Source organism: Pecten maximus, chromosome 8 (assembly GCF_902652985.1).
Source record: "Pecten maximus chromosome 8, xPecMax1.1, whole genome shotgun sequence".
Lineage (NCBI taxonomy): Eukaryota > Metazoa > Mollusca > Bivalvia > Pectinida > Pectinidae > Pecten > Pecten maximus.
This window is the reverse complement of record NC_047022.1, coordinates 8,367,082-8,392,476: the sequence shown is the minus strand read 5'-3', so window position 1 is coordinate 8,392,476 and position 25,395 is coordinate 8,367,082. Positions and strand designations below refer to the sequence as shown.

At 33.7% G+C, this 25,395-nt stretch overlaps 1 protein-coding gene across 1 annotated transcript; it reads left to right on the top strand.

Moving 5' to 3' along the window:
* The first annotated feature begins 1,053 nt into the window (after positions 1 to 1,053).
* Positions 1,054 to 23,896, top strand: LOC117332651 (protein ZINC INDUCED FACILITATOR-LIKE 1-like). The gene is made up of 13 exons (XM_033891640.1): positions 1,054 to 1,221; positions 8,094 to 8,392; positions 8,892 to 8,948; positions 9,496 to 9,578; positions 12,251 to 12,402; positions 12,931 to 13,053; positions 13,639 to 13,798; positions 14,875 to 15,381; positions 15,678 to 15,784; positions 16,312 to 16,430; positions 17,219 to 17,292; positions 17,807 to 17,968; positions 18,941 to 23,896. The coding sequence occupies exons 2-13, from the start codon at positions 8,186 to 8,188 to the stop codon at positions 19,116 to 19,118; spliced, it is 1,929 nt and encodes a 642-aa protein (XP_033747531.1). The 5' UTR covers positions 1,054 to 1,221; positions 8,094 to 8,185; the 3' UTR covers positions 19,119 to 23,896.
* The last annotated feature ends 1,499 nt before the right edge of the window (positions 23,897 to 25,395 follow it).

The following is a 25,395-nucleotide window of genomic DNA, read 5'->3' as shown; positions in this document are numbered from 1 at the left end:
GACATTTGGAGGAAGAAGAGAATTAAGATAATGTGGAGTTAAGTTCCTATCCATTTTGTAGAATAGACTTAGTTTTCTGCGTTTTCGTCTCTCAGAGAGTGTCTCAAGGCTCGTTTCTGAGTATAAAGCTGAAACATTTACATATAATGGTAAACCAGTGATAATTCGTGCTACCTCACGTTGGACTAATTCTAATTTTATAGAGTCTGATATTGAACACCCGTCCCAAAGTTCACATGCGTATTATAAAATAGGTAAAATAAAAGTTTTGTAAATTTTAAGTAGAGCATGCAATTTCCTTAACATATTGATCTTTTTCATAGCGGACTTATATATAGAATTATCATGATCTCCCCATTTAGCAGATGAACTGATTAATACACCAAGATGCCGGTGAGTCTCGGTAAAATTTACAAAAATTCCATCAAAAACAATATCAAGGTCTGCTTCAATTTCGTTTGAATTAGATATGAAAATCATTTCGGTTTTATTAGGGTTAAACATAACTAACCATGTTTTAGCCCAGGTGTTCAATACTTCAAGATCTCTGTTAAGTATTTGCTCTATCTCTTGACAGGAGTGGGAGGAAACTAAAAGAGAAGTATCATCTGCAAAGAGTCTAGAAACTGATTCAAGAAAATCGGCTATATCATTTATGTATATACAAGAAGTTTCCACTTGCATGTAAAGCTCGTTATATCACAATCATCTTGGTGTATCTGATAAATTTAAGTTGTATGCATGTACAGAGGACTTCGGTGCATATTTGCCTTTTTTTAAGTTTTGAAAGGGGTCCCCCCCCTCCCCCCCCCCCCTCCTCTGAATCCGCCACTGTATGCATACGAATATGTTACTAGTGTTGTAATTCAACATGACAATGTTGTACATGGATGTAATTGTTGACCACTCGGGAATATTCCAGATTCTATATGAAATCAGAGATATATATACATGTATATAAAATTATGTCTCTGCCGAAACCAATAAATTCCGGAATATGATCTATGTTCACGTTTCGTTTATTACATGCATTTTAAAACTTCCTGTTATTTTTTGAATGCAAGGTTATTACATCAGCTGATTGGTGTTAGATGTGATTGGCGCGAGTAACTGGATTTAGACTGTGACAGTTGACTCTAACCATTGTTTTATTGTCTAGAAATCAGAGGAAACCATCTTCATAGAAAATGTAAACCGAGGATGAGAAAGGAGAACTCTTGGGTATGTTAATCGAAATGATTGCAGGAGCACAGAGAAAAGAAAAATGAATACAGTAGTAATCTTTATATAACCTATTTATAGACTCCACACGTTCAGAACATTTTCCAGTTAACTAACGTGCCGTGTCCCAAATGACAAGTTAAGATGACTATTTATCATTTGTTGACTAAATCGTGAAGTGTGAACACCTGTAGATAAGATCTGTCTGAGCTTTTCACGTGTACATGTTCGGGAACATGCGGGGCACATTTATATTTACGTAAAATCCCATGTGTATATATACTGTACACGTAATGAAATCTCATTATTTTTTTCCGAAAAAAAGCCTTTTAGTTGGTGTAAAGTGAGAGACGTAGCGGTAGGCCTATATATATATATATATTAATTATGTCTCCTGTTCAAAATAAAGAGTACATGTACTACTAAAACAGTCGAGATACAAAATGCAATATAGCAATGAATCTGATATTTTCATCTATTTCAGATATTAATAATGTTAATGATAAGTAAAGTTCACTACCAATTATGACTAGCAAACAGTATCCCTTGATTCCTTCAGATTTATTTGATAACAATAGGGATAACAAGCTATTTCTCAAATTTATGAAAAAAAAAATTGTACCTGGCTTGGACTTTATCTACCAAATGCCAATTAGCATGATGTTAAAATAGAAATAATTAATATAAGTTGTCAGAATTAAGATTAACTGGTTTACATAGGAAACTTTCCAAATGAATTTACACTGTGTATGGCTGCTGCAATGGAAAAATACTGAAGTAGATAGTGATGTAATAACTGTTGAAGTTTCCATCACATTTTTAACCCATGCCTTATAGATGTAGATATTAAAGCATTGTTCTTACTTCACTGATGTTCAGTGCAACAATTTCATCTCGGAAGTAACACACAATTTTTTATAAGCTAATTATACTTCCTTTACTTCATGAGTGATAACAGTTACATTAATGCGGATTTAGGTAAGTTATTTGTTCTTCTCTATATATATTTAGTTTTAGAAAATGCTTATTAAAAAAAGGTAAAACTGCTTTAATATTGACATATATCAGCACTAAAAAAAATTTTACAATTTGTTTATGAATTTAATCTATGTGACAGAATCAACATCGGGTTAATGTATACCAAAGTTTAATTTGTTTGGTATTTTAAGTATTTAATTTGACATTCACATTTGTATCATACAAATATTGTAGGCCACAATTATGTACTTTAACGTTCAAACACATATACCTGCTAGCAAAATACATGAATATATTGAGAATTTGATATTTATAATATCACTCTGTTTCTACAAATTCCTCTTTACTTCTTTCAGTAAGTATAGACATTCATAAGAAAAAAAATCTTTAAAAAAAATGATCAAATTATTTTAGTTTTTTGTTGTATCCATCCTCCATCTTCTTTATTTTTCCTCTTTACATAAATGATAAAAAGAATTTTCAATGTATTGCTAAATGTATTATATATGTATTGATATTGCAACCAACAAGAAAAATAAATTGTGATAGATTACCACCAAAGAAACCTTTAAGAATGATACAATGTACATGTCCTGGGTCGACACTATCAATATAATTCCGCTGGTAGTTTTCAAGCTTTTGAATACAGAAAAAAAGGAAGAAAATCAAAGCAAAAATCTTAATACAGTTTACACAGTCAGCAGACAAAAAGTTTGGATGCAAGTATTGAATCACTTACATGTATGTAGTAAATGTTGCACTGGTATAAGGTCAAACAATGTTTGTTTCTTGTTTCCTTGCTTACCAAAATACTTTTGCTTACTTTGAGGTTTATTTCACAACACTTTTCAAGAACTATAAAAGTTATCAACACTATTCTATATAATCTATATAAAAAAGGTTTTCAAAAAATATATTCACCCTATTTTTTAGCCCACCATCATCAGATGGTGGGCTATTCAAATCGCCCTGTGTCCGTGGTCCGTCCGTCCGTCAACAATTCTTGTTATCGCTATTTCTGAGAAAGTACTGAAGGGATCTTTCTCAAATTTCATATGTAGGTTCCCCTTGGTGCCTAGTTATGCATATTGCATTTTGAGACCAATCGGAAAACAACATGGCCGACAGGCAGCCATCTTGGATTTTGACAATTGAAGTTTGTTATCGCTATTTCTGGGAAAGTACATAAGGGATCTTTCTGAAATTTCATATGTAGGTTCCCCTTGGTGCCTAGTTATGCATATTGCATTTTGAGACCAATCGGAAAACAACATGGCCGACAGGCAGCTATCTTGGATTTTGACAATTGAAGTTTGTTATCGCTATTTCTGAGAAATTCCTAGTTATGCATATTGCATTTTGAGACCATTCGGAAAACAACATGGCTGACAGGCAGCCATCTTGGATTTTGACAATTGAAGTTTGTTATCGCTATTTCTGAGAAAGTACTCAAGGGATCTTTCTGAAATTTCATATGTAGGTTCCCCATGGTGCCTAGTTATGCATATTGCATTTTGACACCAATCGGAAAAGAACATGGCCGACAGGCAGCCATCTTGGATTTTGACAATTGAAGTTTGTTATCGCTATTTCTCAGAAAATACTGAAGGGATTTTTCTGAAATTTCATATGTAGGTTCCCCTTGGTGCCTAGTTATTCATATTGCATTTTGAGACCAATCGGAAAACAACATGGCCGACAGGCAGCCATCTTGGATTTTGATAATTGAAGTTTGTTATCGCTATTTCTCAGAAAGTAATTTAGGGTTCTTTCTGAAATTTCATATGTAGGTTCCCCTTGGTGCCTAGTTATGCATATTGCATTTTGAGACCAATCGGAAAACAACATGGCCGACAGGCAGCCATCTTGGATTTTGATAATTGAAGTTTGTTATCGCTATTTCTGTGAAAGTACTGAAGGGATCTTTCTGAAATTTCATATGTAGGTTCCCCTTGGTGCCTAGTTATGCATATTGTATTTTGAGACCAATCGGAAAACAACATGGATATTGACAATTGAAGTTTGTTATCGCTATTAATCAGAAATTGCTGAAAGGATCTTTCAGAAATTTCATTTGAAGGTTGCCCTCTGTGCCTTGTTATGGTCTGTAGTTATGCGTATTGCATCGTGAGACTAGTCAGAAAACAACCTGGCCGACAAGCAGCCATCTTCTATTTTGACGATTGAAGTTTGTTATCGCTATTTTACAAAAGGGACTGAAGGGATCTTTCTCAAATTTCATATGTAGGTTCCTCCTGGTCCCTGGTGTTGCATTTTGGGACCAATCCGAAAACAACATGGCTGACAGACAGCCATTATCACTAAATTTTATATATAGGTTCCTCTTGTTTGAAAAGTACTAGAGGGCTATTTCTGAATTTACACAGGTTAGTAAGACTTAGAGGAAGGGAAAAGTAGAGAAAAGATCAGAAGAAGGGAAAAGTAGAGAAAAGATCAATCTGACACGGAACCTATAAAGATCATTCAATGGTGGGCGCCAAGATCCCTCTGGGATCTCTTGTTTTAGAATGAATTAAATTGAAAAAACATACACAAACATTTTCCCTTGGCCTATATAGCTAGCTGTCCTAAAAGATAAGTCTAGTGTTATTCAATTATTTACATAGATTGACAATTTAGAAAAAAAAACCTTCTTCAGACAACAACAGAGATATGAGGGTAATCTTGACCTGTTTTTTCCCCTATATTAAGTATTATTAACCCATATTGAAACGGTGGTATTTCTGACAGGTGGGCTATTTTCACCCATGAATAAAAATAACCTAAAAGAAGATTTTTTTTTTTAAATTGCCAAACCGGTAGAAGTTATTGTAAATAAATCTTATTTATAATAAACAAATATAATTCACAATGCTTTTAGATCTTGCTTTTGTGTCCATTCAATTTTAAATCTAATCTGAAGAACAAAATGGCAGAAAGGCGACCATCTTGGATTTTGACAATTGAAAGTTTGTTATATCACTATTTCTTGTGAGCACTTGAAGAATATAACTTCAGTTGTTGGCTCCCCCTTGGTCTCTTGTTGTGGCCCCATTTAATTTTGCGTTCAAAACAAAATGTCCAACCAACAGCTTTCCTTGATTTTGGTAGCTGAAGTTTCAATCTAATTATCCCCCGCAAAACGCGTTTGCGGGGGATATTAAATTGGGCTCCATCCGTTTGTGCGTCCGTCCGTCCGAGATTCTTTTCCTGTCTATAACTCCATAACCGTTCAACGCAGCTCCTTGAAACTTTCTGTATATATCAGACTAGTGCCTTAGTTGTGCCTTTTGCTATTGCAGACCTTCCATTTTCAGTACTTTTTCTGTCACCATGGAAACTTAGTAAAAAATACCAAATTACTGTTTCCTTTTGTTTCCGGGCTATAACTCAAAAAACGTTCATGCAGATCCTTGAAAATTTCTGTATATATCAGACTAGTGCCCTAGTTGTGCCTTTTGCTATTGCGGTCCTTCCATTTTCAGTATTTTTTCTGTCACCATGGAAACTTAATTAAAAAATACCAAATTACTGATTCCTCTTGTTTCCGGGCTATAACTCCATAACCGTTCAACGCAGCTCCTTGAAACTTTCTGTATATATCAGACTAGTGCCCTAGTTGTGCCTTTTGCTATTGCGGACCTTCTATTTTCGGTACTTTTTCTGTCACCATGGAAACATAATAAAAAATACCAAATTACTGTTTCCTTTTGTTTCCGGGCTCTTACTCAAAAACCGTTCGACGCAGCTCCTTGTAAATTTCTGTATATATCAGACTAGTGCCCTAGTTGTGCCTTTTGCTATTGCAGACCTTCCATTTTCGGTATTTTTTTCTGTCACCATGGAAGCTTGATAAAAAATACCAAATTACTGTTTCCTTTTGTTTCCGGGCTATAACTCCAAAACTGTTCAACGCAGCTCCTTGAAACTTTCTGAATATATCAGACTAGTGCCCTAGTTGTGCCTTTTGCTATTGCGGACCTCCATGTTCGGATTTTTTTTTTCTGTCACCATGGAGACTTAATCAAAATTACCAAATTACTGTTTCCTTAACTCTTACTTTGAGCTTGATATATACATGTATTTGGGTTTTCATACCAACTGCAGGGTGCGGGGGAGATAATGCCAAGCTTTGCGGCTCCTTGTTAAAATTAGACTTGTAAATTCCACTCTTCTACGATACACTGCAATACATTGAAGTGCATCATATAGAGTATCGTAGAGGAGTGGAAATTACAAGTACAATTTTAACTAGATTGCTGAAGTTTTATAATTTGTTTTTGATATTTCTCAGAAAGTACTTAGGTTTCATTTCTTGGTTCTCCTTAACAAATAATGAAGGAGCAGTAGAGAAAAGATCAGTCTTACATAGAACGAATAAAGATATTCAATGGTTGGTGAGAATAGTCTGGGATCTCATTTACAGAATTATTTTATTTCCACCAGAAAGACATTTTTCCTTCTGGTTGCCAGGATTGAGAAGCCAGAGATCAGTAACAAACATTCTGATGTCCTTGTCTTCATTAAGACATTCATACCAAAGGTGTCTGCTTTTGGTTAGTATTTATAGAAGAAAAAAACCAGCCCCTACTCCTACTATATCAACAAGGTGTACATGTAACACTTGAAGATTGAATGATGCATCGACTGTGGAACATAAGTAGGCTATTTATCTTAGAGTTGTTTTAAAACGAACAATCTGCTTGGTCGACAATTATAGTAAGTATTGTTTACAGAGCTGTCAACCAATCAGATTGCCCATTGCAAAACTGCTCTAAAATATATAGCCTATTTCCGTTCCATAGTTGGCTATAAGGACCGCTTTTGGTCCATTTTCTCATCTTTAAATTATTGTCACATGACAAAAGAATATAAAATTCTTTGATGTTTAAGGATTCTAAACCAAGGTACGTTTTTGAAGTTTATGTGCATTTGATATTTTAGTTGAATTGAACTTAAATTCAATGTGAATCGAAGCTCACCCCCTGCCACACTTCCAACTGTTCAAATGTTACGCCTTGTTGATATACATGAGTAGCTACAGGGACTAATTTTTTTTTCTATAAATACTTACCTGAAGCAGACGTCGGTGCTCGTACCACATTTATACTACTTTGATACATTAGGATATAAATATATTATCTATGTACTATATATCCCCACTCTTTCCTCCAATTAATGAATGTTTTTATAGTAATTTCAATCTCTTTCTATTCATGATCAATCAATATTCAGTTACGGTATCTATTTTTTGAGAGATTGGGGTGATCCATCATGACATTTAAAGTGATTCCTAATTAACACTACATGTGAGCCTAAGCTAGGGAATTGGGAATTTGTTCAGTGTTTGCAATGCCAGTGTGTATGTTAAACAAAAAGTTTATAAAATGTATGTAAACAAAATTCCAAATAAATTCCAGAGCTTTTTTGTACAGGATCTGAGACTGAACATAATTAAAAAGCTCATAACTCAGTTTAAACTTAAAATTGAAAGTGCTTTAAATAAGTTAGAAAAATTATGTTTGAGGTTTAGGGAGGTTTTTTTTTATGAACTACTTTCATGAGCAGGGGATTATTTTCAAATGGATACTATAGTCCACTACTTATCCCTATTGAAATAAAAGAGAATTCCCTGTAGTTCTGATTCATGTGAGTCTATGATAATTGACAGGTATAGAATTTACCACATAAACAATAGCTAGAAAGACAGGAAAACATCAAATTGGAAAAATACAACAAAATCTCGTTAGGGGAAGGGGCCTATATTCAGCCCAAAATGTACACCCCCCCCCCCCCCCCAAAAAAAAACAACTGATACAGCTTTTTTAATTACTAATATAATAATTTCTTCAAAATTCCATGAAAATTCATATTTTGTGCAAATGTAATTTCAGATGCTCAGAAGTTGTATGAATTTTAAAGACGAAGGAAAGATGCAATATTTGTGGACTAGAAAATTAATAGTATTTTAACCTTAGCTGAAGTCATGGAACAGAAAAGTGAACCTGCTAAAAATGGTGTCCATTCCAATTTGGATGCCAACAATGATGATAGTAACCAAGGAGACAACTTAGATGTTTTGTCGCGGAGAAAATCTTCAATATGGATGACGATAAAGGACAAGATTCGTGTAGGAGATAAAAACGCAACTCCACTGAATTGGAAATATGTTTTCTTGGTATTCATTTCATTAGTAAGTATTCAACAGAAATTCCTATGATCAAAATTACTGTAAAATACACTGTATGATTTTTTTGTAGGGATCAAAGTTCGTTGGTTTTCTCAGAAACTGTTTTATGGTCACTGTTTTCATGGATGAATATATAATACTAATCCATGATTAATCCATACTCGGGTGTTAATCTAGGATTAGGGGAATACTACCCATTATGGAATATAGGAATTAAAATCATTAAAATGTCAATTACCCAAAAATTCAGGATATCAATCCTTGTCACATTAAAATCTTCAACTTTCAATAACCCAGTTATTTATAGACTTAAACAAATATAATTCCAAGTTATGAAGTTAAAATTTCAGATATAAACTTTTAGTTTTACATAACTTCAGAACATTTTGTGCGAAAAGATCAAGGTAATTATTAGGTGTACATGTACATGTAGTGTATATGATCATACATATAAAATAGAAATATATCGGGCATAAAGATGTTACACTTTATTTCATTTCAGTTTTGCAGTGCTGTCTCTCTCACTTTCCTGTTTCCATTCCTGCCAGAAATGGTCGTGGTAAGTCACAAATTATAATTATGTTTAATCTTTTTTTCACTGATATCAGATACAGGAAACTTTCTGTATTTATCCATCAATCTTTGTGTCAGTAAAAAGGTTTCTGTAACAATACCCAAGAATCTTGAAGCCACAAGTTTCCTGTAGATGGGTGAATTGAATTTCATAAAACAAGACCTTGAATTTAAAGTCTCCATGCATTGAGAAAATTTCAGTGTTGTGAAAATTAAGTCATGCTTGCAAGGATCGATTTGTATCTGCAGCTGAAAAATAGACTAGAATAAGACTGCCTGAAAATTAAATGAGTCAAAAATCCTATAAAATGATTATTATGATGTAAGGCATAGCCTACTTTCAAGATTTTAGGAAAGTCATATAATGATAATTATAATGAGTGAAAATATTGCAAGATATATCAAGGATATATTTGTCACAGTTTTGCAAAAAAGTAATAAAACAATTTGAGTGACCTCCCCTTTGAAATACAGCACTATTAAGATAAGTGTTGAATATTTCCTCTGATGAACTCTGTTTTGTTCTGTGACAGGGGTTTGGTTATGCAGAGGAGGACAAGGGCTACTATGCTGGTCTGGTGGCATCTGCAGTATTTGCTGGGAGGGCTGTGGGGAGGTAAGTAACACAATACAGAAGTTTTTTTAAAAGTAAAAAGAAGGTAAATAACAAGAGTGAAAGTATGTGGGAAGTGTAATAACAAGAGGGAAGAAAGGTGGAAAGGTTAGTAACAAGAGGGAAATGGAGGTGGGAAGGTTAGTAACAAGAGGAAAAGGGATGTGGGAAGGTTAGTAACAAGATGGGAATGGATGTGGGAAGGTTAGTAACAAGATGGGAATGGATGTGGGAAGGTTAGTAACAAGATGGGAATGGATGTGGGAAGGTTAGTAACAAGATGGGAATGGATGTGGGAAGGTTAGTAACAAGATGGGAATGGATGTGGGAAGGTTAGTAACAAGATGGGAAGGAATGTGAGAAGGTTAGTAACAAGATGGGAATGGATGTGGGAAGGTTAGTAACAAGATGGGAATGGATGTGGGAAGGTTAGTAACAAGAAGAAAAGGGATCTGGGAAGGTTAGTAACAAGAGGGAAATGGATGTGGGAAGGTTAGTAACAAGAGGAAAAGGGATGTGGGAAGGTTAGTAACAAGAAGAAAAGGGATCTGGGAAGGTTAGTAACAAGAGGGAAAGGGATGTGGGAAGGTTAGTAACAAGATGGGAATGGATGTGGGAAGGTTAGTAACAAGAAGAAAAGGGATCTGGGAAGGTTAGTAACAAGAGGGAAAGGGATGTGGGAAGGTTAGTAACAAGATGGGAATGGATGTGGGAAGGTTAGTAACAAGATGGGAATGGATGTGGGAAGGTTAGTAACAAGATGGGAATGGATGTGGGAAGGTTAGTAACAAGATGGGAATGGATGTGGGAAGGTTAGTAACAAGATGGGAATGGATGTGGGAAGGTTAGTAACAAGAGGGAAAGGGATCTGGGAAGGTTAGTAACAAGATGGGAATGGATCTGGGAAGGTTAGTAACAAGAGGGAAAGGGATGTTGGAAGGTTAGTAACAAGATGGGAATGAATCTGGGAAGGTTAGTAACAAGAAGAAAAGGGATCTGGGAAGGTTAGTAACAAGAAGAAAAGGGATCTGGGAAGGTTAGTAACAAGAAGAAAAGGGATCTGGGAAGGTTAGTAACAAGAGGGAAAGGGATCTGGGAAGGTTAGTAACAAGAGGGAAAGGGATATGGGAAGGTTAGTAACAAGAAGAAAAGGGATCTGGGAAGGTTAGTAACAAGAAGAAAGGGGATCTGGGAAGGTTTGTAACAAGAAGAAAAGGGATCTGGGAAGGTTTGTAACAAGAAGAAAAGGGATCTGGGAAGGTTAGTAACAAGAGGGAAAGGGATGTGGGAAGGTTAGTAACAAGAGGGAAAGGGATATGGGAAGGTTAGTAACAAGAGGGAAATGGATCTGGGAAGGTTAGTAACAAGAGGGAAAGGGATATGGGAAGGTTAGTAACAAAATAGGAAGGGATGTGGGAAGGTTAGTAACAAGAAGAAAAGGGATGTGGGAAGGTTAGTAACAAGAGGGAAAGGGATCTGGGAAGGTTAGTAACAAGAGGGAAAGGGATCTGGGAAGGTTAGTAACAAGAGGGAAAGGGATATGGGAAGGTTAGTAACAAAATAGGAAGGGATGTGGGAAGGTTAGTTACAATAGGGAAGTGGGAAGGTTAGTAACAAGATGGGAAGGGATGTCAGAAGGTGTTACAAGAGGGAAGGGATGTGGGAAGGTTAGTAACAAAATAGAAAATTTATATACTGTAAGTGTTGCATTAAGGAACAATTGTAACATGTTTAGAAATAAGTTAGAAAATGCTGATTTATGGGTAGTTACATGAAAGATGTTGACATTGCTCCTGGAGTTCTGTGAAGTTACTTTACTAACACTAGTAACTTTTGATAACACTAGTAACTTTTGATAACACTAGTAACTTTAATAACACTAGTTAGTAACCTTTACTAACACTAGTAACTTTTACTAACACTAGTAACTTTTAATAACACTAGTAACTTTTAATAACACTAGTAACTTTTGATAACACTAGTAACTTTTGATAACACTAGTAACTTTTGATAACACTAGTAACTTTAATAACACTAGTTAGTAACCTTTACTAACACTAGTAACTTTTACTAACACTAGTAACTTTTAATAACACTAGTAACTTTTGATAACACTAGTTACTTTACTAACACTAGTAACTTTAATAACACTAGTAACTTTTACTAACACTAGTAACTTTACTAACACTAGTAACTTTACTAACACTAGTAACTTTTGATAACACTAGTAACTTTTACTAACACTAGTAACTTTTAATAACACTAGTAACTTTTGATAACACTAGTAACTTTTGATAACACTAGTAACTTTAATAACACTAGTAACTTTTAATAACACTAGTAACTTTTGATAACACTAGTAACTTTTGATAACACTAGTAACTTTTGATAACACTAGTAACTTTAATAACACTAGTAACTTTTAATAACACTAGTAACTTTTGATAACACTAGTAACTTTTGATAACACTAGTAACTTTAATAACACTAGTAACTTTTGATAACACTAGTAACTTTTGATAACACTAGTAACTTTTGATAACACTAGTAATTTTAATAACACTAGTAACTTTAATAACACTAGTAACTTTAATAAAACTAGTAACTTTTAATAACACTACGAGTTAAGATGTCCTGTCTTTGAGTGGCGTTTGACAGATAGATTTTTTTTCCAGCTATTTTTGGGGCTGGTTATCGGACAGATATGGACGACGTCCTGTAATGATGATCACCATATTCGGAAATGGATTTTTCTCGCTCGTGTTTGGATTTACCTACAATCTTCCTATGGCTATCATTTCGCGTTTCCTCACAGGACTTTCAAATGGTTTGTAGTTTCATACAAAGTCTGTGTTTCCACTTTTCCAACCTGCCCTGGATTTAATCAGAAAGCTGTAAAGTGGACATTACCAGGGCTTTTTTAGGGCCGTTAGTTGACTTCATTCCCAATTGAAATTATTTCATATTTAAGTCAAATTCCCAAAATTGCTTTATTCCTGAAGAAATATTTCCCAATTCAACAATTTTCTTCCCAAAATGAGACAGACAAAAAGGCCCCATCCCAAACCACCAAGAAAAAGCCCTGATTATCTAGACAATTTGGTTCCTTGAGAAAATATCCTATCATGATCAGACGTTACAAGTATTTTGTATGATTATCATTGTTCATATCGCAATGTGTTGAATAATAGCAATGACATATAAGATAATAATATTGTAAATTACAGTTTTAACAGAAATGATGTATAAGATAATAATACCTTAAATTATAATATTAATAGAAATAATGTGTAAAATAATAATATTGTAAATTACAGTATTTTTGTCACGTATGGTTTTGTATTTTGTTTTGTAGGTACTGTTGGGACAGCAAAGACTATGCTGTATGAGATCTGTGACAACACCAACCAGGCCTTGGGGATGTCAATAATATCTGTGGCGTGGGGGGCAGGGATCGTCCTAGGTCCTACGTTAGGGGGTGAGTACTGATACTTGTACCCTGGGGATGTCAATAATATCTGTGGCGTGGGGGGCAGGGATCGTCCTAGGTCCTACGTTAGGGGGTGAGTACATGTACCCTGGGGTTTTCAATAATATCTGTGGCATTGGGGGGGGCAGGGATCATCCTAGGTCCCACTTTAAGGGTACAGACATATGTTTTTACAGAAATTTGTTACTTACCAGACTTGGTCGGGAGTAATTTTAAAAGAGTTATTTCCCCTGAATTAGATCTAAAATATCACACATCAGGATTAGTCTGTAGTTAAATATGGAAAGATAAAACGTAAAATGATACTCTACCAAAAACAATTAAATTTTTTTAAGAAAATCTTATCCAGGAGTGATGCTCACACCATTACTTGGTCGTGCAAAGCAATAAAACAACTAGAGAAACGAAGAGTTAGCAAAATTTCAGTTAAATTGATTAGGACTACACTTCATCAAATTAGAAATAAGGGGATTGAAATCTCATTTGGAATGGAGAAAGTCTGTTCTTTTGAAAGTTAGTTCTCTGGAACTTTAATTAAATCTTAAGAATCTTTTTTTATTTTTGTTTTCACAGGACTCCTTGCCTCTCCAGTGAAGCGTTACCCACAATCCTTCTCGGCCAATGGTGTGTTTGCGAAATTCCCATATCTCCTACCCAGCATGATCATCTTTATAATTTGCGTGTTGGTGGTCATCTTGGATTTCTTCCTTCTCCCGGAGACTCTTAATTCCAAGTAAGTAGAACTTGGTCCATATCCTCAATATTCCAGAGGTTACATTCACTTTTTAGTCCCCTACTAGTAAAACAGGAGGGACTAATAGAATCTAACATGGGTCTGTTCCGTGGACAGGAATATCTCAACCCAAGTGTTAGAGTTCGACCAGTCAGCACGAGGCTTGCTGAGTGCTGGCCAGCCAAACTTTTACACGAGGGTTGAGATATCCCAGTTCGCGGAACAGACCCATGTTTGATTATTTTTCTCACATACTTGCAAGCAAATGCAAGCTTTTATGAAAGTTTTTCATTGCGCCATCTGCAATGCTTCTTGAAATGTGCGTCAAAATTAATGCTGTCATGGTTACTCAACACAAAAATGATGACGTTACAGTACGTTATTGTGAGCAGCGTCATATAGCGCGTGCCAGCTGTCTTAACCCCCCTGTGTGAGATTGATTTATCTTTTCCCTAGCAACCGCGCGATAACCCTGTGATATATATCAGAATATAGGTTGCTTCTCCATCTGTCTTGTACGTATGTATGTAATGCCAAAGTTTGTCAGAGTTATACGGGCTTCATTGCTCTAGGTATTTTGATCAAACTTCCCACAATGATAAAGGATTATAATATCTCTAATAAGTTCAAATTTTGGGGATTTTGGATAAAGGTCAAGGTCGCTGTTACTATTTTTAGCTGGGGCTAGTAGGGGACATGTAAAACCCAGTATGCTTGTTCTCTCTTCTCCTCTGGAATATGTGAAGGCAAAATTGTAGACTCAGTCACCGTCATTGCTTGGATAAAACAAAAAGACTAGTTTGTTTCTTTGATGGTCTGAATCTATTACTGTTGGTAGTTGTATTAATATAAATACATATTATCAGGAAATAAGCTCATGCCTGGTGATAAGCCTACCAATGTCTTTCCCGGTAAAAATACTAACACAGTCTTGTTAAAGCATTAAGTCTATCACCTTCTCTGAGTAAAGGTTGTATATATACTGATAGCGTTACTATTTTGAGGCATATAATTCCGCAGATATCCAGTTAGAAATTCTCAAATTCAGATACTTTCATCATTATTTTTTTTCACAGAAAAAATATAAATGTTAAGAATGTAGAAGGTGAAGAAGAAGCTCTGACGGCGATCACTAACGACTTGGCTAAATCACAACAGGACGAGGAATATTTGCAGCCGAGAATAGCATTATCAGTAGAGGACTTACACTGTGAATCTGAAGCTGCGACCTATTTATTTCAAAAAGAGGCTCAGACAGGACACCATGGAATTCTTCGAGAGGAATTGCGACAAATGTTATCGCACGATCACAGGAAAAAGAGCCTTTCTTTGTGTCATATACCCGGAGACACAACGAGAAAAAATGATAATTTTGTAATTGATGTGGCACAGATTTCAAAATCAAGCCATGAATTGAACATATCCAAGAGTGAAAATGCTCCTGTTAAAAGTAATACTAGGCATTTGTCTGAGGGTGTGGAGGAATCTTGTAATGGTGAGATACTAGTTGAAGGGAGTAAAAAGGAACAGCCTTCGGGATGTTGGAATGCTGTAAAAAACACAAACATAGTGACACTTTTCAGGTATTCATTTTGTGCTGAGATAATTTTTTTCTTATAATTTGATGATACTTTCTTTGATTATCTTCAATCCAAAGTAACAATCTTGAATATTAAGTCATATTTATATATGTTCATTATCAATAATTTACCAATTTAACAACCATAATTATGCCAAGAATCTCATAACCATAGTGAAAACTTTTTTTAAAAATCTGAAATTCCAAGGGAGACAACTCTTATTCTATTTTACCAGTATACATGTAACAGGTAAGATAGCATATATCCTTAATTAGAACTTGCCACTACAAATTTTACAGAATGGGGGATGTCCGCCAGGCTGTCATGGTCTACACAATTTTCTCATTCGGCATGATCGGGTTTGAGGAAATCTTCACTGTTTGGGCTTCCACAGAACATAGATTTGGTGAGTGTGTTTTTTTTAAATGTAAATTTTAAGAGTTCAGTTTTGAAGTAAAATGGTAATGTTCTCTTTTAAACCACCACTGAATGTTAGTAGAGCATACAAGAACTGGTTATCTAGAATCTTTAAATGCCAATTACTGTCTGTTATGGAAATTTGTAATCATCATATACACTATATATGGTGAAACTGCTTAAGGAAATTCTTTTTTAATTGCCTTTAATTCCGGAGTTATGTCCCTTTTACAAAATTATTAGCCTTGTTTTGATGATTTTAGCATAAATTGGTGAAACATGGATGAAAGTGTTCAGTATTTGTAATACAGAATTCAGTATTTTGGGTCTTTCACAAAAGTTTAATGAAATTTTGTTGACACTTTGAAGTTTACAATCACATTTTATTTTTTGGTTGGTCCATCTGCCACCTTGCTATTTAAAAAAAAAATTATATTTTTTTTTTTTTGCCAGTTCTTCCATTATGAATAATTCTTTTTAGTGCATTTCATATTTTATATTTTTAATTTTTTATAGACGGGTTAAACTACGCTCCGGATAAGATCGGAGCCGTGATTGGGATATCATCTGTTCCACTATTAGTGTTCAACCTTTTCCTTTTCCCGTACATGGCCCACACGTTTGGCCTCAAGAAAGTAAGTTGTCATAGTGTCCTTTTTGCATATTTCAATATAATTTGTCAATGGTAAAGATCGGACCAAAAATCTTGTATCCTTTCCTGTCTGTTTGAAAATTTTCTGGATTTAAATAGAGAATTCTGTCAGAACTGATGCTCTTCTATGTGTTCTACATTTGTTGTATATTAAAAATCTTTTATTGATAATGTGATCTTTGAATAAGGGTCAAGTCGCCATTGCTGCATTGGGAATGATACAAGACTCTTACTCGTATTCTGATATTGACATGGAAAATGTTCACACAAAAGTTCTCTCTCAAACAGTCTGGCCTGGCCTCATTCTAAATCTGTTATTGTTACTCATATGGGATTTGGGAAACTTGTCTGAAAGTTCTAATTTTTGCTTGCCAAGACTTGCAAAAAAAAAAAAAACCAAAAAAACTTATTAAGATTTGTGTCATAAATTATAATATGAAATGAAATCTCATTCAAGATCCTCATGTATATATATATCAGGTTCAGAAAACATTCATAAGGTTACAAGAAGGTCAAAACTAAGGAGGGTTAATTTTGGCAGGCATGTATAGACATACAGACAGACGAATGAAGTCCAATACAAAATCGCTATAGCTTTTATGGTCCTTCAAGCTAATTATAGAGAGGGTTATTGCAGAGTTATTAGTATATGTATTTATCTTTCTACTGTCGGAGGAATAAAAAAAAATAATGTACCTTAAAAAAAAGGTAGAAAGTGTTAAACCCTTGGATTTTAAAGATGTATCACCGTGAATTTCCTATTGTTTTCAGACATTTGGTGGTTGTACCTTGGTATTGATGTTCGCCATAACTGTGATGCCTATGTTACATCTGATACAAAACCAGTAAGTATGACGTGTTGGTGGCTGTGATCAATACACAAGATTTCCAATAAAAAGAAAAATACAAAATATCATTTAAAATGGTTTAAATGAAGATACAACCAATTAATGGACTGCATATTTTTGAAGTACACAAGATATTTTGTCTTAATTGAACAGGGCCGGGGCCATAATTTCATATAAAGAATTTACCTTGACAAATTGAAAGAAAAATGGTCTAGACTTGACTGGTTGTGAGTCTTGCATAATGTTATCTTCAATATGATTGATATTTTAAAAACAATATACCTGTAGGTATTTCCAACTGACAGGCAAAATCAGGGGAAAAATCATTATAGAAAGCTTGAAAACTTTTTGACACGTGTATTCTTTTTGCTAGAACAATATCATTATTGGCTTCATTTTTCACAAACTTTGAGCTGATCAAATTAATGTAGCTGTTACTATATGATTTGTGAGAAACTGAATTTGAATATTGGACTTTTCTGGGTCTATAAAATGTTTGTTTTCTATGCAGGGACACACTTTTGATGGTGTTGGTCATTTTGGTCTTGCTCCCACAGAAGCTTATCACAGCATGTTGCTTTAGTGCCTCTTCCTTATTTGTCAACAATTCTGCTCCACCCAATCGAGCCGGAGCTGTGAACGGCATCGCCATGACTATGACAGCAATCGCCAGGTAATGAAAATATTGACATCCATTATTTATTGAATTAAAATAAAGAATTATTCTGAGATTAATCTTAGAATTGGTAGGAGTTTACTTAATTGTTACAGTTATTGAGCCCTGTTGTAGCTAGACTTAAATGGGAGCATCATGACCATTTCAAGGGTCCAAGATAACTCTGTCAGTTAGAGCACTAGCCTAATAACCTGAGTGTGAATATCTGAGGTGCATGGTTCGGTGGTGACTCTATCTATGTTGGTTTGTGTTTCTTGGGAAGCTGAGAAACGGACCAGTCTGTACTGTCTTGGTTATGCCTTGGGCAATACACTTTACCCTATTACTCTGGATATCATGCTATGGGCCTTCTGTGTTGTTCAGTGAGGTAGTCACCAACTACTACAATGATACCCCAAATCAAAATGACCCTCCATGTCTGTTCATTTGACAATTATCCCAACAAACTGAGCCATTTGGTTGACAGAAAGTGAAATTTATTCATAGTTTGGTTTTCACACAAATCTGTCAATGCACAAACTGTCAACTCAGTTTTCGGAATGTCACTAAAACGTTATTGTTTCTATTAAACTTGACAATTTCACCAAAGGTCAGGAAATTAGTCTTGTCACTTTCATGTTTGACATCTTTTATTCTATCTGTGAAAAACTTCAGCATTTGAAACACACAGATGGAAATTAGTAACTACACATGCATTATGTGTACTGCATTTGGGTATTGTTTGAAGAGCAATTTAAACTCTTTGGTTATACTGCACAATGTGATAGTTGTATGAATATACAAAGAACTCAAAGGTATAATTCACCAGAAAACTTTTAACTCTCAGAATAAAAAAAATTGTTATTGTAGTTTATGAATTACATGTATTGTCTTTAAAAAAAAAATTAAACATCTGAACAATGTATAGCAGAAAATAATCAGATACCCTGTCAAAATCCGCAAAACTCATCTAAGACACTATCATTACAGGTCATTGGCTCCAGCAGTAGGGGGAAGCATCTTTGCCTGGTCCATTGGATATGGTGCTGAGAAACTGGGGCCGCCTTTCGATGTCAACCTCTCCTTCTTTTTCTTTGGCTTCGTCCTCTGGACAATGGCTGTGTACAGCATCTTTATAAGTGACAAGTTGAATTTGCAGAAAAAATAATTTGTTCAGAATTGTCTTAGCATTTACCTTATCTTAAAAACCTTTATATTGTAGGAATTTTTTGTGACTGAATATTTTTGACCCAACATGAGGTTCAGAAGGGTAATATTGTTGTTATTTTTTTCCAATTTGAAGCAGTCTACAGTATATTGTGTATAGTGCTGCATGGATTCATACTACCGTATTTATCTACAAATAAGTCCCTGCTCATAAATCAGTGCTTCTTTTCATTTTTGCAGAATCATCACTAAAGATGTGTGTAGTAAACTCAGTTTGGTTCACAATATTATGAGTACAGCGTACATATTAAAGTCGTTACCAAACTTTGATACTTTAGAAGGTGGCTTTTTGAGGATTAATACGGTAAATATCTTATTTATGTCACAATATAAATAAATGTCTAATGTTCTTACCAAAATTTTAATGACATTGTGTAATAATCTGATGTCTTCATGTCATTAAATACCATGTGTGTTAATGAATTATAATATTGCTGTCTCCTCAGTTATAATTAATTCTTAATTGGTATTGATTAAATATACTGAATGGTACATTGTAATTAAAATTAATCCCTAATTGGTATTCAACTGATTTAATGGTCAATCTAGATATTTTAATGAATATAGTTAATGGGTTATTTTAAAGGTCTTAATAGGTTATGCTAAGGTATTAACTTCAATTAATGGTATTATAAACATATTTCTCATTTGTCATTACATAATTACTGTATAGATCTTTACACATCTATAATTAATTTATTAATTCATATCATTTGTCGAAAAACCAAGTTGAAAATATATGATTTTCTATGTTGTAAAAGGCTTTGATTACCTCAGATTTCATATTTATTTTCGTATTAAATGTTATTTGTTTAATTTTCATCATTAAACATTTGACTGATTCTAGTCAAAGTAAGACTGTGTTCATAACATTTGTACTGATAGGATGTTTGTATGAGCTTATCATGGTGCTGTTTACTCGGAATTTATACTGGTGTACTGTACATATTTTGCATACCGTATTTGTCCTAATAAGTGAACCTGCCCAATAAATGCATTCACAACTTTTTTTTTGAGAAATAAGGGATGATAGGTGCAATGTAATTGAAACAAATACAAATTTCCTTTCTTCACTGATCTGCTAATATTATCTTCAGTCTTTTAACGAAAGACAAGATTGTTTTTTCTGCATGAAGATAAAAAAAACAAAAAACAAAAAAACAAATCCCACCATGATTTCACTTAAAAAAAAAATCCCACCTAGATTTCACTTCCTAGAAACTTTTCCCTGTACATGGATATGATTAAGTGCACCCATTTTGTTTTTTGTAAGTGCACAGTACATTTACTAGTTCAAATACGGTAATAAATATTACTTTTTGTATTAAAGAGTATTTGAAATAAGTGTTTGAAGGACATTATGTTGTTTTGGTCAATATAGATGGTTATGAGATAGCGGTGTTTCCCCATTTGTGGGCAATAGTTGTTTAAGTATACAAATTACATATCTATTTATGTAGATAATTTGAATATTATGGTACGAATGCATTTTTCCATTGATCATGTCATGAATGAAAATATCTTTCATATGATTATACGGTTCTATTTTCTGTGTATTTTATTAATCATAGAGATGTTTTGACTTAACAACAATATTTCACAAACATCCGTCCATCATCTTTTAATGAACATTGTCCCTATTAAATATTTTTCTTTGTCCCTTTTAAATATTTCTTAACACCATTATATAATTTTAACTCAAAGATATTTAGCATTGAATCATTTTTAATGTTATCTACGTAAGAAAGCTTAACCAAATTCGTTTCAATCTTTTATTATCAATATTTTTACTTGAATATCTCATAGTCAGGGTCAGAAGATTTGAATATTTTATCAGCATTTGATTGATGAGCAATATACATACCAGGGGTATGTATTTATTATTTGTATAACAAATAGTTTGTATCAAACATTGTTGTTGTTTTTTTGTCTGTATCATGTATTAAATGTTTAAATTTTGTTTCTCAAATAATGTTTGGAACATTTGCATCATTTAAACCCTAAACATTTTCTAGTCTCTGTCAAGCATTTTCTATAGTCAGTATCAAACATTGAATATTTCTATAGTCTGTATCAAACATATAATATTTAATAGTTTGTATGAGATATTAATAGGTAGTATTAATTACAGTTTATAAACATCATAGTCAGCATTCGGATCCTGTTATCCCATATTATATCTGATAGAGACATTTTGACGAATTGATATTACAACTCCATTTCATTCACAAGAGTAGTCACCGAAACACCGCACTCAAATCCTACACTGGTTGTGATATATACCAAAGTATATTCATATTGCTACTTACCAACCTGAAGAAAGTGTTTCATGTTAAAAGTATGATAATTTCTGTGACTTTAAGATATCAATATAACCAGTGCTTTAAATCTAAGGGATTCATTTATTTGTTACTAACATGGTATTTGTCATCAAGCTCATATTCAGTTAGGCTTGGTAGCCTCTCTGACTCATCTTTTATTTGTCATAACATCAAAGCTATTATCTTTTAAATTGCATGATATATTTTTATAATTTTAGAAATATCTAAAAAAAATGTTACTATATTGGTCATAAAGACAGAAAAATATTTCATTAATTTTTTTTTATTATAAAGTATCAAAAATTATTTATAATTCTGTTGATGCTTTTTTGTTTTAAATATGTATTATTTCAAGTATTGTTGTTGTTAGTGAGTTTTATTTGACATGATAATTTTTTTATCTACCATTGATACCAATGGTTACCGAAGAACGAAAAGACAGACATACTGGGTAATTTTCGTCCAATGTTGAACTTTTCTATTTTTGCCCAATAGGTAGAGGTCGATTGTAGCGCAAAGTTGCATTAGCTACCCTATAAAGATCTGGCATATCGTCAGGGTAAATTTGAAAGTGGTTGAAATACATGTAGTATTTTTTGTTAGAGGGTGAAAGTTTCCAAGGATGAAAGTCTTTTTGTACAGAACATCTTGATAATTACACTTTAAATTTTAGATATGTTTTGTTTTTTTCTGTTGATATATACAGTATTCTAACGGCTATATCCATGATTAATTTTTTGTGCTATCAGTTATTTTATTAAAAGACATTTTACTGCAGATATTTACTTTTGTAAAGATAATACAAATTAATGGAGTTGATTTAAACTGAACAGTTGTCAGATAATCATGAAATTAATACACCAAAGCTAAATCAAGTTTCTTTAAAAAGATGAAAATTTGTATATACTAATAATGTTTTTTTTTATCTTTTCATTCTACATTCTATTGGTGCATTTAGTACAGTGCCCATCGTACAATTCCGTATTTTCCTAAGTTGTTTTTTTACAATTGTTGATAACTTATGTTATTATGCTAATAATTACCTGTACTTGTAATATGTACTGTATTTCTCAGCTATAATCTTATTTCTGACAATAAGCCCATGTCTGACATTAAGCCCAAGTATGACAATAAGCCTATGTCTGATAAATAAGCCTACCTATATACAAGTGTGGTACTGTAAAATTGACATCATTTTCCATGATATAATTGCACTGTTGTTCGAGATCATGTATTTGTGCCCTGGGATTTTACAAGGCTATATATTAAATATTCATGATTTCCTTGTATTGATCATATCCTTGATTTATTATGTATATTATGTTGAAATCAAAGTTGTGAAATCTGTTGTGTAGAAATAACTTGTGGCCATTAACACAGGGAACAGACATAGTAATGGTAGCTTTAATGTTATTATAATACATGTATTGATATGTCTAACCCCTGTGATCTCTATCATGGAATATTGTAGCATTTAACCATTGTCGAATACTTCATGAGGGAAATGTTTCAAAATGGGCCAAATATTTTTGAAATCTATATTTATATGTAAATGTTATGTTAATATGTGTGATTTCTTGATTTAGTGTAAATTCCTGTATCTGGGATAACTTTTCAAATGTATGATTTCATTTTTCTGTAAGCTGTGTTTTTTTTTATATATGGTGAATTCAGACTTTAATTAGTCTGTACAAATTAATGTTTGTTTAGATATTTCAGTCTTTTCAAAGTTTTATTTCGTGATTTTTGTACACTATTGTACAACTTCATTATCAAGACACAGACTAACAAAGAGATCTGCCAGTTTATTCCAGAACTAATTTTTAAGGTTTATATATATAAAGACACTTTGAGGCGGGTCATGAGGGTCAACACTTGAGGTCATTAGGGTCAATATATTGGTTTTAAGAGTTTTAATTGGGTTAAAAATGGTTTAAATTATGCATGCTACCCTATACCCATCAGTGGGACCAACATGAGATAGCAGGAGAGGGTTACTCGGAGAATCTAAATTGTTTACGTGGGTAAATAAAATACAACATGTATATCCAATATACCAACTGAAGAGTCAACTGGTAGTTCTGCAGAGCAAAGAGGACCGACTTCCAGGTTTCACAAGGAGGGTTTCTTTTAGAGGTCATATGGTATGGTGTGAGTTAAGTATGCATGGGGTGAGGGTAGGGATTGGTGCTCAGTTGGGCCCTGTGAGGGATATGGGGGTAGTCGAGGCTTAAATATATATATTTTTTTGTTTTGATTGTTCAACTTAAGATTTAATGCAATGTCTATCGTAGCCAAATAATTTGTTACATGTATAATTATATGGTTTGTGTTGTGTTTAAGTTTTAAGTACATTTTGTATTTGAATAAAATAGGATTCATCAGGTATGGTGAAGAACATGTGGTGTTCTGTTTATTTTTGACAGAATAAAATGACGATTATTAAGGCTTGTCAACAATAACCAACACTTTTCAATAGGAAAATTTCTTTTCATAAATAACTTCACTCTGCTGTGATGTATTTGTTTGTAAGAGGACTAACATTTATACCATTCCTTGACACATAAGATGTAGCTACCACCGGGAAGTAATGAAGCCTTGTCTCCCTTAATCATAGTGGACTGTGGTATCACTGCCCTGCTTATATCACAGGGGAGTTAACAAGATTCGTGTAGGTTGTACTGTGATTATTGTCCTCTCTATAGTACTTTGTCACAGGGGACTGTAACATTACTGTCTTATGTATAGTAAATTACTGTCACAGGGGACTGTAACATTATTATAAACTCCTGTATAGTAAATTACTGTCACAGGGGACTGTAACATTACTGTCTTATGTATAGTAAATTACTATCACAGGGGACTGTAATATTATTATAAACTCCTGTATAGTAAATTACTGTCACAGGGGACTGTAACATTACTGTCTTATGTATAGTATATTACTATCACAGGGGACTGTAACATTACTGTCTTATGTATAGTATATTACTATCACAGGGGACTGTAACATTACTGTCTTATGTATAGTATATTACTGTCACAGGGGACTGTAACATTATTATAAACTCCTGTATAGTATATTACTGTCACAGGGGACTGTAACATTACTGTCTTATGTATAGTATATTACTATCACAGGGGACTAACATTACTGTCTTATGTATAGTATATTACTATCACAGGGGACTGTAACATTACTGTCTTATGTATAGTATATTACTATCACAGGGGACTGTAACATTACTGTCTTATGTATAGTATATTACTATCACAGGGGACTGCAACATTATTATAAACTCCTGTATAGTATATTACTATCACAGGGGACTAACATTATTATAAACACCTCTATAGTATATTACTATCACAGGGGACTGTAATATTATTATAAACTCCTGTATAGTATATTACTATCACAGGGGACTAACATTATTATAAACACCTCTATAGTATATTACTATCACAGGGGACTGTAACATTATTATAAACTCCTGTATAGTATATTACTATCACAGGGGACTGTAACATTACTGTCTGATGTATAGTAAATTACTGTCACAGGGGACTGTAATATCATTAACTCCTGTATAGTACATCACTATCACGGGGACTGTAACAGTCACTGCCTCCTGTATAGTATTTATGTAACTATCACAGGAGACTGTAACATTACTACCTCATGTATAGTATATTACTGTCACAGGGGACTGAAACACTGTCAATGCCTCCTGTATAGTATTTATGTAACTATCACAGGAGACTGTAACATTACTGCCTCATGTATAGTATATTACTGTCACAGGGGACTGAAACACTCACTGCCTCCTGTATAGTATGTATGTAAGTATCACAGGAGACTGTAACATTACTGTCTTATGTATAGTATATTACTAA

Coding starts and splice junctions, on each gene's coding strand:
- LOC117332651 (XM_033891640.1), top strand. CDS start 8,186: ATGGAACAGAAAAGTGAACCTGCTAAAAATGGTGTCCATTCCAATTTG. Junction 15,382..15,677: donor AACATAGTGACACTTTTCAG/GTATTCATTTTG, acceptor CAAATTTTACAG/AATGGGGGATGTCCGCCAGG. Junction 15,785..16,311: donor TTCCACAGAACATAGATTTG/GTGAGTGTGTTT, acceptor AATTTTTTATAG/ACGGGTTAAACTACGCTCCG.